General features: G+C 38.9%; 1 protein-coding gene across 1 annotated transcript; it reads right to left on the reverse strand.

Annotated features, from left to right (window-relative positions):
- Window positions 1-478: 478 nt before the first annotated feature.
- LOC149530465 (small ribosomal subunit protein uS11z-like) lies at window positions 479-6,080 on the reverse strand. The gene is made up of 5 exons (XM_089808634.1): window positions 6,009-6,080; window positions 1,385-1,430; window positions 1,153-1,238; window positions 910-1,039; window positions 479-802 (listed from the first exon to the last, which is right to left on the reverse strand). Exons 1-5 carry the CDS (start codon window positions 6,009-6,011, stop codon window positions 735-737), a joined length of 333 nt encoding a protein of 110 aa, XP_089664760.1. The 5' UTR covers window positions 6,012-6,080; the 3' UTR covers window positions 479-734.
- Window positions 6,081-14,868: the final 8,788 nt, after the last annotated feature.

Consider the following 14,868-nt stretch of genomic DNA (forward strand, 5'->3'; position numbering starts at 1 on the left):
ATAGTTGGAGATACATTTGTAGAGGAAACAAAGGTGATTGGCACCCTATATTCATAACCTGTGGACAATTTAAAGTGCTGGCAAGTAGTCCACCAAATAAGTGGAGAAAGTAGGCACAACAAAATGAAGATTAATTGTTTTGGTGCTTCCCAATCAACTGGTTGAGGATATCAATTAAATAAGAACAAAAATCATAGTCTAATAACAGAAACAATCCTGGTTATGTACCAGGAAGGGTGAAATTTTCAGAAATAAAAAACCATACAAGAGTAAGAGAACAAAAGCATTATTAAATACTATAAACTAAATGTGTGTAAACTCCAATAAAAAAGCAAAGATTTAACAGAGACAATCCTGGTTATGTACCACAAAGGGTGAAGTTTTAAGAAATTAAAAAAACATACAAGATTAAGAGAACAAAAGCATTACTAAATTCTATAAACTAGATGTGTGAGAATTCCAATCAAATTGCAAAGAGTTTTGCCAAAAAGTTCTATAACAAAACACCATATTTCCAAGTTCTTTTACAGAATAATATTAGATAACACTCGTACAACTGAATTAGGCAAAAATAGACCTGAAGTACTGAAATTAGAACATGTACTCTAGCATTTGCAAATCACGCAATGTACTAGAGTAAACTTAGCAAGTGAAAAGCCCTCTTGACTTCATGTTCCACCAAAAAACACTAACTTCTAAACTGCCAAAACAAATAACAGCATCCCAGAAAAATACTACAGCCTCCTTCCTCTTCGTCCACCCTTCCTTCTGGTACTGTCCGTTGGAATGGGAGTCACATCCTCTGTCAGGGAAAAGCACTAAGTTAAATCCACAATTTTCTGTGCTTTTAGCATCATCCTAAACCAAATGATTTCAAGATACAAATCACATAATAACAAACATCTTCACCTATGCGGCCAATTCTCATTCCAGATCGAGCAAGAGCACGCAGTGCTGATTGTGCTCCAGGTCCTGGAGTTTTTGTCTTATTCCCACCTGTTGCCCGAAGCTTAATATGCAAGGCAGTTATGCCAAGCTCCTGCAACCAAGAGTTTGCATGTCATGTGTTTACTATTCAAACTATGTACTTCAATATGGTAAATTGGTAATTATGCGAAGACCCTTGTGTTGATAAAACCAACTGAAATATACCTTGCACCTTTGTGCGACATCTTGTGCAGCAAGCATTGCGGCATATGGTGATGATTCATCTCTGTCAGCTTTGACCTTCATGCCACCTAATACCATCAGATATGATATTTATTAGCAACCCCAAGATTGAACAATGCCAGCTTGTTATCATGACAAGAAACTTATAAAAGAGAATCATGTAGGTTTTTAAGAGAATAATTAAACCCAGAATGAGTTGACAAAGAGCTTTTACCAGTAACACGGGCAAGTGTTTCCTTTCCAGACAAATCAGTAACATGCTGTACAGGAAAGAAAATTAGAATTATATATTACTACAGGAAAACCAGGCTACTCAATGACACAAGCCACAAATTACAGCTTACCACAAATGTATCATTGAAAGAAGCAAATATGTGGGCTACACCAAACACATGCTCTCCTTCCCTAACTGCAGGTCCTAGAGTAACATTTTCCTCCTTAACTTCTCTGGTCTTCTTCTTCCCAGACTGAAAAAAATAGTTAATTATAGCAATTTAGAAATGCTCGTTCTTTCAAAACAAGTTGCCCCTGTTAATGCATAAACTTGAGGAAATGAAGCAGGGTAAAGACTGTGTCCACTAAGACCTGAACATTTACTAACACTTAGATGTTTGGACTGAGACTCGTTCCTATTAGAAATATCATGTGTCAGAATACTTATGCACACTAGACAGATACAAGTGTAACAGAGAACTGGACAGAGACAGACTAATAACAAGTTTATATACTCTTGTCATAGAGGAGAGGGAAGAAAATAAGATTGGACCAGTGAATTCATTCTTACCATTGTAAATTGTTCCAAGGCTCTCAAAGACGATCCCTAAGTGCCTGCTGTGGTAATAAATTGAGGTTGTAATCATAGTTCCAAGAATCACGGCGATTCATGCGATTCACGTGATTTGGCGATTCGATTCAAGCCAAACGATTTTTTGTGAATCGGTGAATTGAATCAGCGATAAAGGGTTTATGAAATAAGTTACTCACTAAATTTCAAGGGTTTTTTAAATTTTCCGATTCATGGCCGATTCGATTCCGATTCATGGCCGATTCACGATTTGATTCGGCCTTGCCGATTCCGATCCGATTCCGATTCTTGTTACTTTGGTTGTAATTGAAGAAAGGCAGTTGACCTTGAGGGATGACTTTGTGGGATGTAACCGGAACAAAATGGTTGACTGAGTCGAATTAAAGAGGCTCCCAGGGGGGTTGGCTGTAGGGATGTGAAGCCCAACAGATCACATGAACATTTGTTTTCTCTGATCTCCTCATACTCGAAGAGTTCTGTATAAATGACTGTGCGCAGTCTATGTATGTGTGTATCAGATATTAAATAATAAAGTGATTCCCTTCTTGAGAGCAGATGTAGGCAATTGCCGAGCCACTATAAAATCGTGGCTTTATTTTGATCTTATTTGTTTTTATTTTGTTTCTATACTTGTTCTAAATTTACAATTGGTATCACAGCCAAGGCGAGATTGAGCAGAGATGGAAGAAGATGAAGTTGATTCTGTCATTGTCAAATTTCTTAGAAATTTAGGCTCAGCAGAGAGTGATGTTGTGCCTACAAAAACTATAAGAGTTTTCTATGTCCATTGGTAAGATGGCAGAGAAAACAAGCTTGAATCTGAGTCAGAAGAAGATTTAGAAGATGTCAAATTTAAGCTTAGTGCAATTCTTGAATGCACAGGTGATGCGCAGCATAGGAAAGCCACAAGACTAGCAGAAGAGGCAGAGGCAGACAAGACTAGCAATCTATTAAGGACCTGCTGTTGGTCATTTATGAAATGGATTTTCTTACTTCTGGCTTCAGCCGCAATGATCCAATTACGTCTGCTTCTGAAGTTCATAGGATGTTACAGCTGGGTTACTCTACAGAGGTCAATCCTAACAAAGAAGCACCTGCCCCTGTTTATAGATACTCATTTGGCGACAATTTCCCTGAGAGGAGATTCATTGGAAGAGGTGAGAGAGAAGCCATGGTGTCAAGCAGCAAGGGCTCTTTTGGTGTCAAAGAGGACAAAGATATTACAGCCGGAATGATGAAAGATGTGGATGGTACAAAAGATGATGCGTTGTTGCAAATGATGATACCCAAGTGGAGGTGTGGGATCACCATCTATTGTTTTATGTTCTTGATTTTGGAGAGAAGGCATGGGTATCTTATGTTATGCAAGAATCTTCTATGACAGCATTAGATCTTAGTTGCCAGATTCGTCCAACACAGGCCGGATCCGGATCCGGATTCGTGCTTGGATCCGGGCAGGATCCTTGATTCTGCCTGTGGATCCGTCAGGATCCGCAGCTGCAGTTCTGATGGATCCACAGGCAGAATCAAGGACAGATCCACAGGCATGGATCCTCAAGGATCCAGCCACAACCCGAGGATCCGCAATGATCATAATTTCATTTTGCAATTCAGTAATTCAATGTGAATGTGTTGATTTTCTTTATAATCGTGAAAATAAATCAATTATCTAGTATACTAGATTCATAGATCCATACTAGAACCATTGATTCATGCTATGAAATGATTTAGTTTTAGAATTATATATATTTCTCTCATTTTTTAGTGTGTATATATATATATACACACCCACACACACATGCACGAATCCTCCACGAATCATAATTGGGAAAAAAATCCCAAATCCATGGATCTGACTGTCGTTTCACAAATCGGCAACTACGCATTAGATTCTTCAATGTCCTCATCATTTAGTGGTAACAACAATGAACATGATTTTTCTATATCCGAACCAACCAATCACCAAGAGTCGTTTGGACAAACAACCCACTGAACATGCAGATAGCAGGGTTGAATCAAGACAAGGCAACCTATGCCCCAGCTGTCACTACGCATGGTTCTTGGCTTGAGAGCACTCCCCGTGACTTGACTTTCTCCTCAACTTGCAGGCTATAACACTACTCTTGGGGATAATGTCGCAGATCAAAGACAGATCCTCAACCCTTGCGCACTTAGTAAGATTTTCTGTTAATTCATATACCGTACAACTTTCAGCTGAAGAAAATCATGGAAACAAAGGTGCTTTTAGACAAGAACTTAGCAGAGCATTCACAGTGGAAACAGAGTATTCACAGTACCAGCAGTCTCAAGAAGCTGCGGCTCAGGGGTATGGACAAAACTACCAAGGACAAGAAAGCACTCGAGGATATGAGTCGTATCAAGGTTATAACCAATATCTGCACCGGGAAACAGCTCAAGCATATACACAGTTGTTGGTGTGCCTTGCAGACAATGTGGGATCCAATCAGTTTCGGTCCTTTCAACAGTGTTTTATGGGTCTAATACTACGTTGTTGTCTAACAGTGAACAGAGCTCACAATTAAAGCAATTGCCTGAGCAAAACTCGCTTCATACTTTGACGCTGGAGGAGCTCAAGGATGTGGGTAAGCTGTTCGGCATTATGATTATGGACAAGCTTTTACGCAACATTTGGATAGCAGAGGACAGCCAAACCTTCTCAGCAGTGACTGACAATGAAAACGTTGTCCTGAATAAGAACAGTGATAAGAATGATGCAAACTATGTGAGCAACAGGTAGCAGTACCAAGGAGAAGATATTTATTTTTATCTCTGATTTGATTTGGATAAGACTCATTTGGAGTGTGCTGGAATAAAGTATGGCAAAGTTGAGATCTTCTCAAGCCCTATTTGTTCTCGGAGATCCGAAATAGGAAGCAAGGGATATCATAGTGAATGGCTGTGCCAGTTGGACTTCACAGGAGAGCTTGTTGAAGTTTAAAGCCCTACAGTCACATGAACTTTTGTTTTCTCCTATCTCTTTGTATTCAAAGCTCTCTGCATAAATAACTTTTTGCAGTCTATGCAAGTGTGTATCAGATATTGAACAATAAAGGGACTCCCTGCTTGAGAATGGATGTAGGCAACTGTCTAACCACTATAAAATCGTGTCTCTTATTTTGTTCTTATTTTATGTTCTTATTTTATTTCTCTACTTGTTTTAATTTAGATTGACTAGGTGGAAAATGAGCAAAGCCAAGAGGATGACTATAGCTAATTTAGTTATAGTAATAAGAACAGGTATGAGAGGTCATGGGTTGACTCTGTTGGTAAGAGAGATATTGAAAGCCATTGATTAAGTTTGTTGGTAACTGGATACAACATGAGAGCTGGTTTGTTGTGAGATGAATGAAGATAAAATGTGAGACGCCACTTGGCTCACTAGTGGAGAGCTTTGTGGAATAGAAATACCTATGGATGGAGGGGCAGAAAGTATAGGTTGATCACAAATATTGGATAAGTCGTAGCCATAAGGTAATTTGGCACCCTTTTGAGCTAGCAACGCAAAATTGTAATGGAGCTTAGAAGCAAGGACTAATTGTAATACTCTAATTTCTTCAGGATCTTGTTCAAGCTACTGTACCTCTTCAAATGCCAATTCTCGTTATTCACTTCGTAAGGAGGATCAGATAAAATTGCATGTTGACGACCTGAAAGTGGCACATTGATGGGATGTTCTTGGGAAGGTGAGTGTAAAGATTTTCCTTGACATTTTTCGATGTTTTTCTTGTGTTGTGTCCTTTTTGTTGTCATAGAAAAGGTGTTATCTCTAAGTAACCCCTGCTAATACATACACTTGAGGAAACTAAAGCAAACTAAGACTATGTCCATTAAGAATAAAAAGATTTGCTAATAATTAGATGATTGCACAGAGATTCATTCCAATTAGAATTATCATGCGTCGTAATACTTCTGCACACTGGACGGATACAATGTTAATAGCGGACTGGACGGATACAGATTTTGTTGACGAGAAGATGGAATAAAATAGGATTGTTTTACAGGTAATTCTTACCATTCTTAGATGTTCCAAGCCTAGATCTTCTTGTGACTGGTGTCCGCCGCTGCTTGTGTTATGCCTTCTCTTCCTTCCCTCGTGGAGGAAAAATAGATTTATATACAACCCGAAGCAAAAGGCCTGAAATAAAACCCTAAAAACCCTAAAATGAAAGACTTGGTCGTATGAAGGGAAGTTTACCTATATATGGTGCTCCCAAAATCTTATGATAGTCTTTTTTTAGTTTTTCTTTTCCTCTTTCTTTTAATTTTTCTTTTCTTTTTTTTTCTTTAAATTTTAAATATATATATATATATATATAGTTAAGCTTGCCTTAGTATGACCAATTCTTTCTTATATATATATATATATATATCAAAGTTTATTAGTGTAATTTTTTCTTCTTTAGGTATCATACATTTAATATATGGAAAAACTTAGAAGTTTAAAAAGAGTTGAAAGATCAAAAAATTAAAATGAATTCATTGAACATTATATTTTGATTTTTCTTTAGTAAATAATTTAATTGGAAAATGAATGTTTCTATTATAAATCTTAAAAATTGGAGTTTATTTTATTTAATATATATTTTCTTAGAAAGGGACTTTTCTTAACAACATGAATATATGTTTTTGATGTTAATAGCAACAACAAAAACAATTGCCACATAGTGGCTAGTATTTGTTATAAGAAAAGTTTAGTTCAATTATAATATTAAATAAATTTGATAAATAGAGTAAACTAAATTTAATTATATTATAATTTTAAATATAATCAGGTATAGTAGAAACACTTTTAATAAAAGGGTAATTCGTTAAGAGGTCTATTTGGTTTTCTGTTGATTTTTTGCTAGTAGTTTCATTATTGTTGTATAGGGTCAGCCCCCTTGTTTTGGTTGCTTTTATATCAAAAACATTTTTAATAAAAGGTAAATATAAAAAAAATCATCACTAACAATTAAAAAATAAATTTAATAGCTATATGAAAATAAATTTAGTTGGATAATAATATTAAGTATAATTGAATATGGTAAGAATGCTAAAAATAAAAATAAACTAAAAAAATCAATTAAATCCTATAAAATTAATTAAGAATGCTTCTTAAAAATTAACATTATATCCTATATTAAATGTTATGAGTTATTTTGTTGAAGGTTGTTTATATGAGGAATGACGATGGCGTTAGTGCAAATCGTTGTGTCTAGGGCAGCTAAGGTTTGCATGCCTTAAGCCCACTCTTCCTCGACGTGTTCTTCTTTGCTTACGAGGTTGTGGCTTCCTTGTCGCCAACTATGGATGGTTATTGATGCGTGGAGAGGGGGGTGGTGTGTTTGTGGGAGCTAGTGTGGAGTTTTTTGGTGGAAGCTTGGGGATCTGGGTCGATTGGGGGTAGGGTTGGGCCTAGGGTGTGTGGCTTTCGCTCTTTAGCTATGCATGGCGCATGGTAGTTGTTGGTGTCTGAAGGTAAGGGGACTTCATATTCTGGGGATAGGGTTTCTTTGGGTTTAGGTCATGGGGCAATCAGAGATCCTTGCATCACAAACTTTATACACTGATATGGAGATGGTTGATTCCTCTATGTTAATGTGGATGGGGCTAAAGGCCAGGCTGATAATATCCCAAATGGGGTTGATGCTTCATCTTCGAAGGGTTTTATTTGAATAAAAAAGGTGAATGGGTGTCTAAAGAGATCAGATGATTGACTAGTATTGGTTATTCAACTTGGGCAGATTTTAGAGGAATATTGAAGCAAGCATGCACTCATTTGTAAGTTTTTGGGTCTCTGTCTCTCTCTTCCTATGTTGGAACCATGGGCACATAGGATTTGGAATCCTAAGGGGGATGTGGAGATTCTCTTGACTACCAATAACTATTTTCTAGCTACGACAGACAGGAATAAGGTGTTTGAAGGTGGTCCATATTTCTTTAACTAGGTAGGGCATTTTATCAAACCCTAGAACATAGGATTTAATTTTTCTGAGGAGAACCCCTCTCGGGTACCAGTGTGGGTTCGTCTACCAAGGCTACCTCTAGAATTTTGGAGAGAGGATATTCTTCACTCGATTTCATTATTGCTTGGGAAACTTGTAGGTTCGGCTACACAGACTCAAGATCGTAAGGTAATTTCTTATGCATGAATTTATGTTGAGGTTCATCTTAATAATTTGTTGCCTTGGGTTCAACAATTGGACTATGAGACCTTACCTTTTAGATGCAAGATATGTCATGAGTATGGGCACTTACAACGTAAGTGTCCTAGAAATAAAATCTCTCAACCATTGGTTTTTATTGCTCTGGACCCTAAGGATGATAAGGGTAAGGCCCCTATGCCAGAGGGATCTACAAACAAGGAGTCCTAGTTATGCCTCGCAACAAAGGAAAAGGGAAGAACTTGGATGGATAGACAAAATGATGGCACTTTTAATAGGTTTAATGTTCTGGATGATTTGGTGCAAGAGGAAGGCATACCATTTGATCTACCCTCAGGGGTGGATCTCATCAAGGGACCCAACCAGGGGAGGTAAGGAGTCTAGCCTAGTTACTAGAAGAGAAACAAGGTCAACCAATTCTTTTGGATGAGTCATCTTAGGAGAAGGATTGTGGGGGTCCTCGAGGGGGCACAACCTGGAGGCAATTCAAATAACATTGCTTCTATTCTCCTTATTCAGAAGGCGATGCCATATATCACAAAAGGTAGCAAAGCTACACCTACTTTAAGTTTACACCAAAAGCCTTTAAAAAAGGGTCCTCAAAGAAGTCTGCCAAGAGCGGAAGGAAGATTGACCAGGAGAAGGTTAAGATGATATGGGAGACATTAGTTGAGTCAGGGTTTGTGAAGCCCATTGATTCCCATTTCTCTCAACCTTCTAAATAATTATTCTCTCTTGGAATATGAGGGGGTTGAATAATATCCCAAGACAAAAGGTTTTCTATAGATTGATAGATTTTCATAGTCTAGATATTGTTTTTATTCAGGAAACTAAGGTTATAGTTGATGATTTGGATTGTTGTGGGCCAAAGTTGTGGCCCCATGGTAGCTAGCAAGGAGTGGGTGCTCAAGGTAGCTCTGGTGGAATTGTTTGTCTCTGGAATCCTAGGAAGGTGACCCCTCTATGGTGGATTTCAAGTAGGTCTTCTATCTCTTTGATTGCTTCCCACTTTGAGACCGGAGAAAGGTGCATGTTCTCTAATATTTATGCTCCTAATGATTTGGAGGGTAAATCTCTCATGTGGTCACACATCACCTTTGTTCACTCCTTGGATCCTTTCCTCCCTTGGATTGTAGTGGGGGATTTTAATGTTGTTACTAGTTTAGAAGAAAAGAGAGGTGGGGTTTCTTGGTTGGGCACTTCTTCAAATATGCTTAGAGATAATATTAGTTTTTTGAATCTCATTGATGTTAAACCTAGCAATGGTACTTTCACCTGAAATAACAGAAGGAGCGGGACAAAGGTTATTTCTGAAAGGCTAGATAGGTTCTTAGTTTCTTGTTTTTGGATGGATGTCAGATGGTCTACTAGATCGGAAGTTCTTGATTGGAGAAGCTCTGATCATTGGCCTATTAAGCTTTCTGTCACTCCCTTTAAGGCTACTAAAAATCCTTCTTTCAAATTTCAGCTAATGTAGTTAAGAGATCCCTTTTTGCAAGATCTCATGACAGTTTCATGAGGGTAGGCCTTCTCATGGTACTACCATGTTCTCTTTCGAGAAGAGGCTTCAACATGTGAAATTTAGGCTTAAAAAGTGGAACAAATAGTGCTTTGGGAATCTTCAAGACCAAAAGTTGGTGGCTTAGTCTAAGCTAGACAGTTTCACTTGCCAGATCAGGGACCAAGGAATGATTGTGGATTTGATTATTGTTGGGTCTTTAGCTCTAAGGGTGTTAGAGGAATGGGAGCTTTGAGAGAAAAAATTTTGGAAGCAAAAGTGATGTAGTGCAAGGCAAAAATCCCAAAAGGAGATGTCTTAGCCCCCCAACAATATAACCACACAGTGAAGACACAATAATAATGCAAGATCTAATATCAAATCACAACTCCTTATTCATTAAATAATTGTTACATGCAATGTGCCAGGCTATAAGGCCTTCCCAGTTACGACCAAATACAAAGCAATTACAATAACAGTTTTCCCTCAAGATCCAACCCATACACTAGCTAGTCCAGATCCACACTCAGGTAGAAACCTCCAAGATCTCAACTTGTGCTCACAAGCCACCAAGCAACCTCCTTATTTCTAAACTACAACCACTAGCTCTTCTCACAAACTTGCAACTCCACCACAATCTTATTGTAAACTGCCTCACATTTGGCGCTCCATCCACAGACTCAGGAAAACTCACCCTCCGCTTTCTCCCTCTCTCCAAGCTTCTACTAAGAAGTGATCACGCCTTGAAGCTTCATTAGAAATGCTCATGTGCCTTGCTTAAGTAGGCACTTTCCATCCAAGATGTTACCAACACAACTAATGTGGGATAAAAGGTAAATGCAACTACCTTTCAACAAATATTTAATTCCCCCACCCCAAACCCCAACCCATGATCATCTCAGTGACCACGTTGATTTTCCCCCCAGCCCTACTATGCCCACCTCCCCCCTGGAGGTCCCCATTTCGCCCCCAAAAGAGATGATAGAAATCATGGTTGAAAAGGGGGGGGGAGGCCATCAGGAAAAATAAGAGAAGAGCCTGGAGCAATTTCAATATGGATAGTGTCAGTATGGGCATTGTTAGAGAACCTGCTAAAATCTAGGTGTTGGGGGATCTTGACAGTAGCACCCACTATGACGAGCTCCTTGACTCGACTCTTCTAGTTCTCTCTAACAATGTTCATGAAACAGGTTTCAACTTTCTCAACAATGCAAAGAATAGCCTGATTGACAATTTCTGCTCCATTAAGTGGCTTTTTTAGGAAATTGAGACTCTGAAGGACAGGTCCAACCAGACCAACAACAAGGGGGATGTCAAGGATCATGAGGCCAGAGGTAGTAAAGACCAGGTGGGCAGCCAGGAAAAAGACAGAAGCTAGGACCCCAGAGACAATCAGAAGGACAGAATCACCCGGCTCGAGCAGAAGGTCCAAAGACTGGATTCCGTCCACCAGGTTGTGACTAAACAGATTATGGATACCCTACATACCTTGAATGAAAACATTGTTAATCTAGGGGACTATCTGACCAATGCCAATCTTGTGGGGAACGTGGAGCAGAGTACAGAGCACGGAACCAGCCAGGAAGATCCTCAGAAAGAGACTGGAATCCAGGAAAGTCAGGGGGACCAGATGCATTTCCTCCCCATGATCTAGGAGGAAGAGGCCAACCAGAAGGAAAGTGACGCTGCAGAAACCCTGCAGGCAATGGAAAAAAAGGGACACTAGTCTGCCCGCCAAGCTCTGTTCCTGGCCTTTGTTTCTCAGGCTTCGGGCCTTTTTGTTTTTGGCCTTTTGAGTCAGCTTTTTTTCTGTCTTTTCTGCTTTAAGTAGTTTTATGCTGTAAAACTTTGGGTTTCAGGATCCCTGTAAAACCTATTTTCCTAATCAAAAACAAATATTTAATTCCCACCCAAATACAACTAAGCACCACCATGTGGCCCAACAAATATTAAATGTATGATTTAATAAAGTGTCCAAAAACTTCTAGAATTCCACCTACACACCTCAATAAATGGAATGACAACCATTTTTATTTAATTTTCTATTCACGCCACCTATGCACCTCGAAAATAGAAATTCTTTTTTTCTCCTTTTCTCTTTTTTTAATTTTATTATTATTTCTCCTCTAATTTTTGTCACTTTTTGTCTCCTCCAAAAAACAAAAAAACAAAATTATTTTCCCATGCAAGATGCTCCTGCATCAAAAAGTCTCATGTGGATTGGCTGCAGGAGGGAGATAGGAATGCTACTTTCTTTCATAACACAATTAAAGTCAGCAGGTCTGGTAATTTTATCTCCTCTCTCATCTCTGTTACTCAAGCTCAACTCTCTTCCAAAGAGGATATTTCTCTAGAGGCCATTAGATACTTTTCCCAACTTTTCTCTAAGGAGGAACCAATTCCAATGGTGGAGACAAGGACCATTTTTTATTGTATTCCCTACCTAGTTTCAAATGGTATGAATGGGAATCTCTTACGGCCTATTTCGTTAGAGGATCTGGAGAAGGTGGTTTTTTGTATGAACAAAGGTAAAGCCCCGAGCCTGGATGGTTTTCCCATTGAATTTTTCCAAGAATTTTAGGAGATTATTAAATTTGAACTTCTTGAAGTGGTCTAGGAATCACATAAGAACAAACAAATGCTCAAGTCTTTAAATGTTACCTTCTTGGCTCTCATTCCAAAGATTGATGGGGCTAACAGTTTGGATCAATTTGGGCCTATTGCTTTGTGTAATGTTACTTACAAAATTATCACCAAATTAATTGTTGAAAGGCTCAAGCCTTATCTGGCTACTTTGATCTCTAAGGAGTAGGGAGGTTTTGTTCCAGTGCTAGACAGATCCTTGATGGGGTTGTAATTGCATCAAAAGCTATCCACTCTATGGCTACTTCCAAGGAAAAGGCCATGTTCATTAAGCTAGATTTGGTAAAAGCATATGAACGGGTTAGCTAGGACTTCTTGAGTAGAATGCTTCTAGCTTTTGGATTTGATGTGGAATGGGTTGATTGGATTCTTAGCTATGTGACTTCCCCATCCTTTTTTGTTCTTATTAATCGTGAACCTACTGAGCTATTTTATGCTTCTTGAGGACTCCAGCAGGGGGATCCTCTATCTCCATGTCTCTTTATCATTATAGTCGAGGGCTTAGGCAAATTTATTAAATTTCAAGTTGAACAAGGGCTTATTAGTGGGTGGAAATGGAATAATAATATCCTAGTGTACTCACAACTCCAATTTGTGGATGATACTGGATTGATGGGCTTGGCTACAATCAATGAGAAACTTCAGAATGATTTTAAACACCTATTTGAAAGCTTATGGGCAACAAATCAATGAAGGTAAGTCATCTATTTATTTCTTTAATACTCCATAACTGATCCAACATAGGATTGCTAGGATTCTTAGTTTTCAAAACAACTCTCTTCCTTTAATTTACCTTAGAGTCCCCTTAGCTCTGGGAGCTCAACTTAAGGATTATTAGTAAGACCTTTTGGATAAATTATGTAGTAGGGTGAGCCACTGGACTCATAGGTGGCTCTCTTCTACTGGGAGAGTTATCCTCCTCAAGACAGTGATTCGGGCTCTTCCCATTTATAGGCGTCTTGTGCAAACTCCCCCTACTGGTGTTATGAAAGAATTTGATGCTTTGTCCTGACAATTTATTTGATCAAGTAATCTTCTCTCTTCAAAGTGGACCTTAGTCAATTGGGACATAGTTTACTTGCCAAAGTTTGTTGGGGGTCTAGGTCTCGGATGTATGGCTCTTTTTGCCAAGGCTTTAGCTGATAAGTTATACTAGAGGTGGTGTAATAATCAGGATCAAGATTGGACTAAGATTCTAGCCCAAAAGTATTTTTTAGGAGTGGATTGTCAGGATATCCCAAGACTAGCTCTAGCTGGGAAAGGTTCCTTTATTTGGAATACTCTTAAAAAGGGAGCTCATCTGATCAAGGAGGGCCTTTTCTGGATATGTAATGAGGGATCAAGTGCTTTGTTCTGGCAGGATTCGTGGGGAGGTCATCCTCCCATTCTTTCTAGCTACCCCCATTTCCAGCCTCATTGTCATATCTTTACAGTTGCAGGGTGGACTAAGGTGGCATACTTCAAGACTGTCAAACAGTGTGGCTCAGTGGATATGGCTTGTTGGAAGGACCCACTAGAGTGGCCTTTGGGTGGTCCCATGGAGATTCAGGTTGAACTTGCTAGCCTCCTCTCTAATAGGCTTTGCAGCTCTTCTAAAGACAAGGATATCCTTGCTTGGGGTTTGTGTCCTAAAGGAAAGTTTAGTGTGGCCCAAGGTTATGCTTGGCTAGATAAACAACGACATAGACTAATTGAAGTTCCTTGGTGGAAGAAAGTTTGGAATAAGTTTTCTTGGCCTAAGTGTAATATTTTCTTATGGTTGGTGGCTCAGAAGAAATTTCTTACTTAGGATAACCTTCAAAAGAGAGGGTTTCATGGGCCATCTCTTTGTTCCCTCTGTATGATGACTGGGGACAGTGTATCCCACTTATTCTTCTTATGCCCTCTCTCTAGAGAATTTTGGCATAAGTGGTGGGAGGTGTAGCATCATGGTTGCATTCATGCTGAGTCTCTTATTGAATTTTGGGAAAGCCTTGGTAGACCCCTAGTAAAAATCACTTTCCTTTAGGTGGCTTGGGTTGTTGGACCTACTTTCATTATATGGAATCTTTGGTTGGAAAAAAATTGCAAGATTTTTTTCAACTCCAGTTTGGGAGTCACTAAATTGTGGTAGATGATTTTGAATAGACTCCAGGAAACTATCTATGCCAAGTGTGATATGACTGAACATGTGGACCCTGGAGATTATAGTATAGTAAGGAATTTGGGACTGGTGGACAAAGGAATGGGATGCACAAGCAGTAAGAGATTGTAGCCGCTCAAGAGAAAGGTTTGTAGAGTTGGGAGGTGGAGGTCGCCTCTGATTGGAATCCTTAAAATTAATACTGACGACTCTTCCCGCAGGAACCTTGGGCAGGCAACTATTGAGGGTATTGGCAAAGGTAAGGATGGTGAAGTTATCTTTCTTTTATCTATTTGTAAAGGAATTCATTCTAATAATCTGACGGAGACCCTTCCCATTAAGCTAGTTATTGAGTGGGGATGTTCTTTGGAATGGAGGAAGATTATTTGTGAGTCAGCCTCTCAGATTTTGTGGATATGATAAACAACTAGAGTGTGGATGATGTGAGCTGGTAGTTAGCCTCTAT

The sequence above is a fragment of the Cupressus sempervirens genome, chromosome 11 (assembly GCF_028749045.1).
Source record: "Cupressus sempervirens isolate cs-2001-9-10 chromosome 11, ASM2874904v1, whole genome shotgun sequence".
Classification (NCBI taxonomy): Eukaryota; Viridiplantae; Streptophyta; class Pinopsida; order Cupressales; family Cupressaceae; genus Cupressus; species Cupressus sempervirens.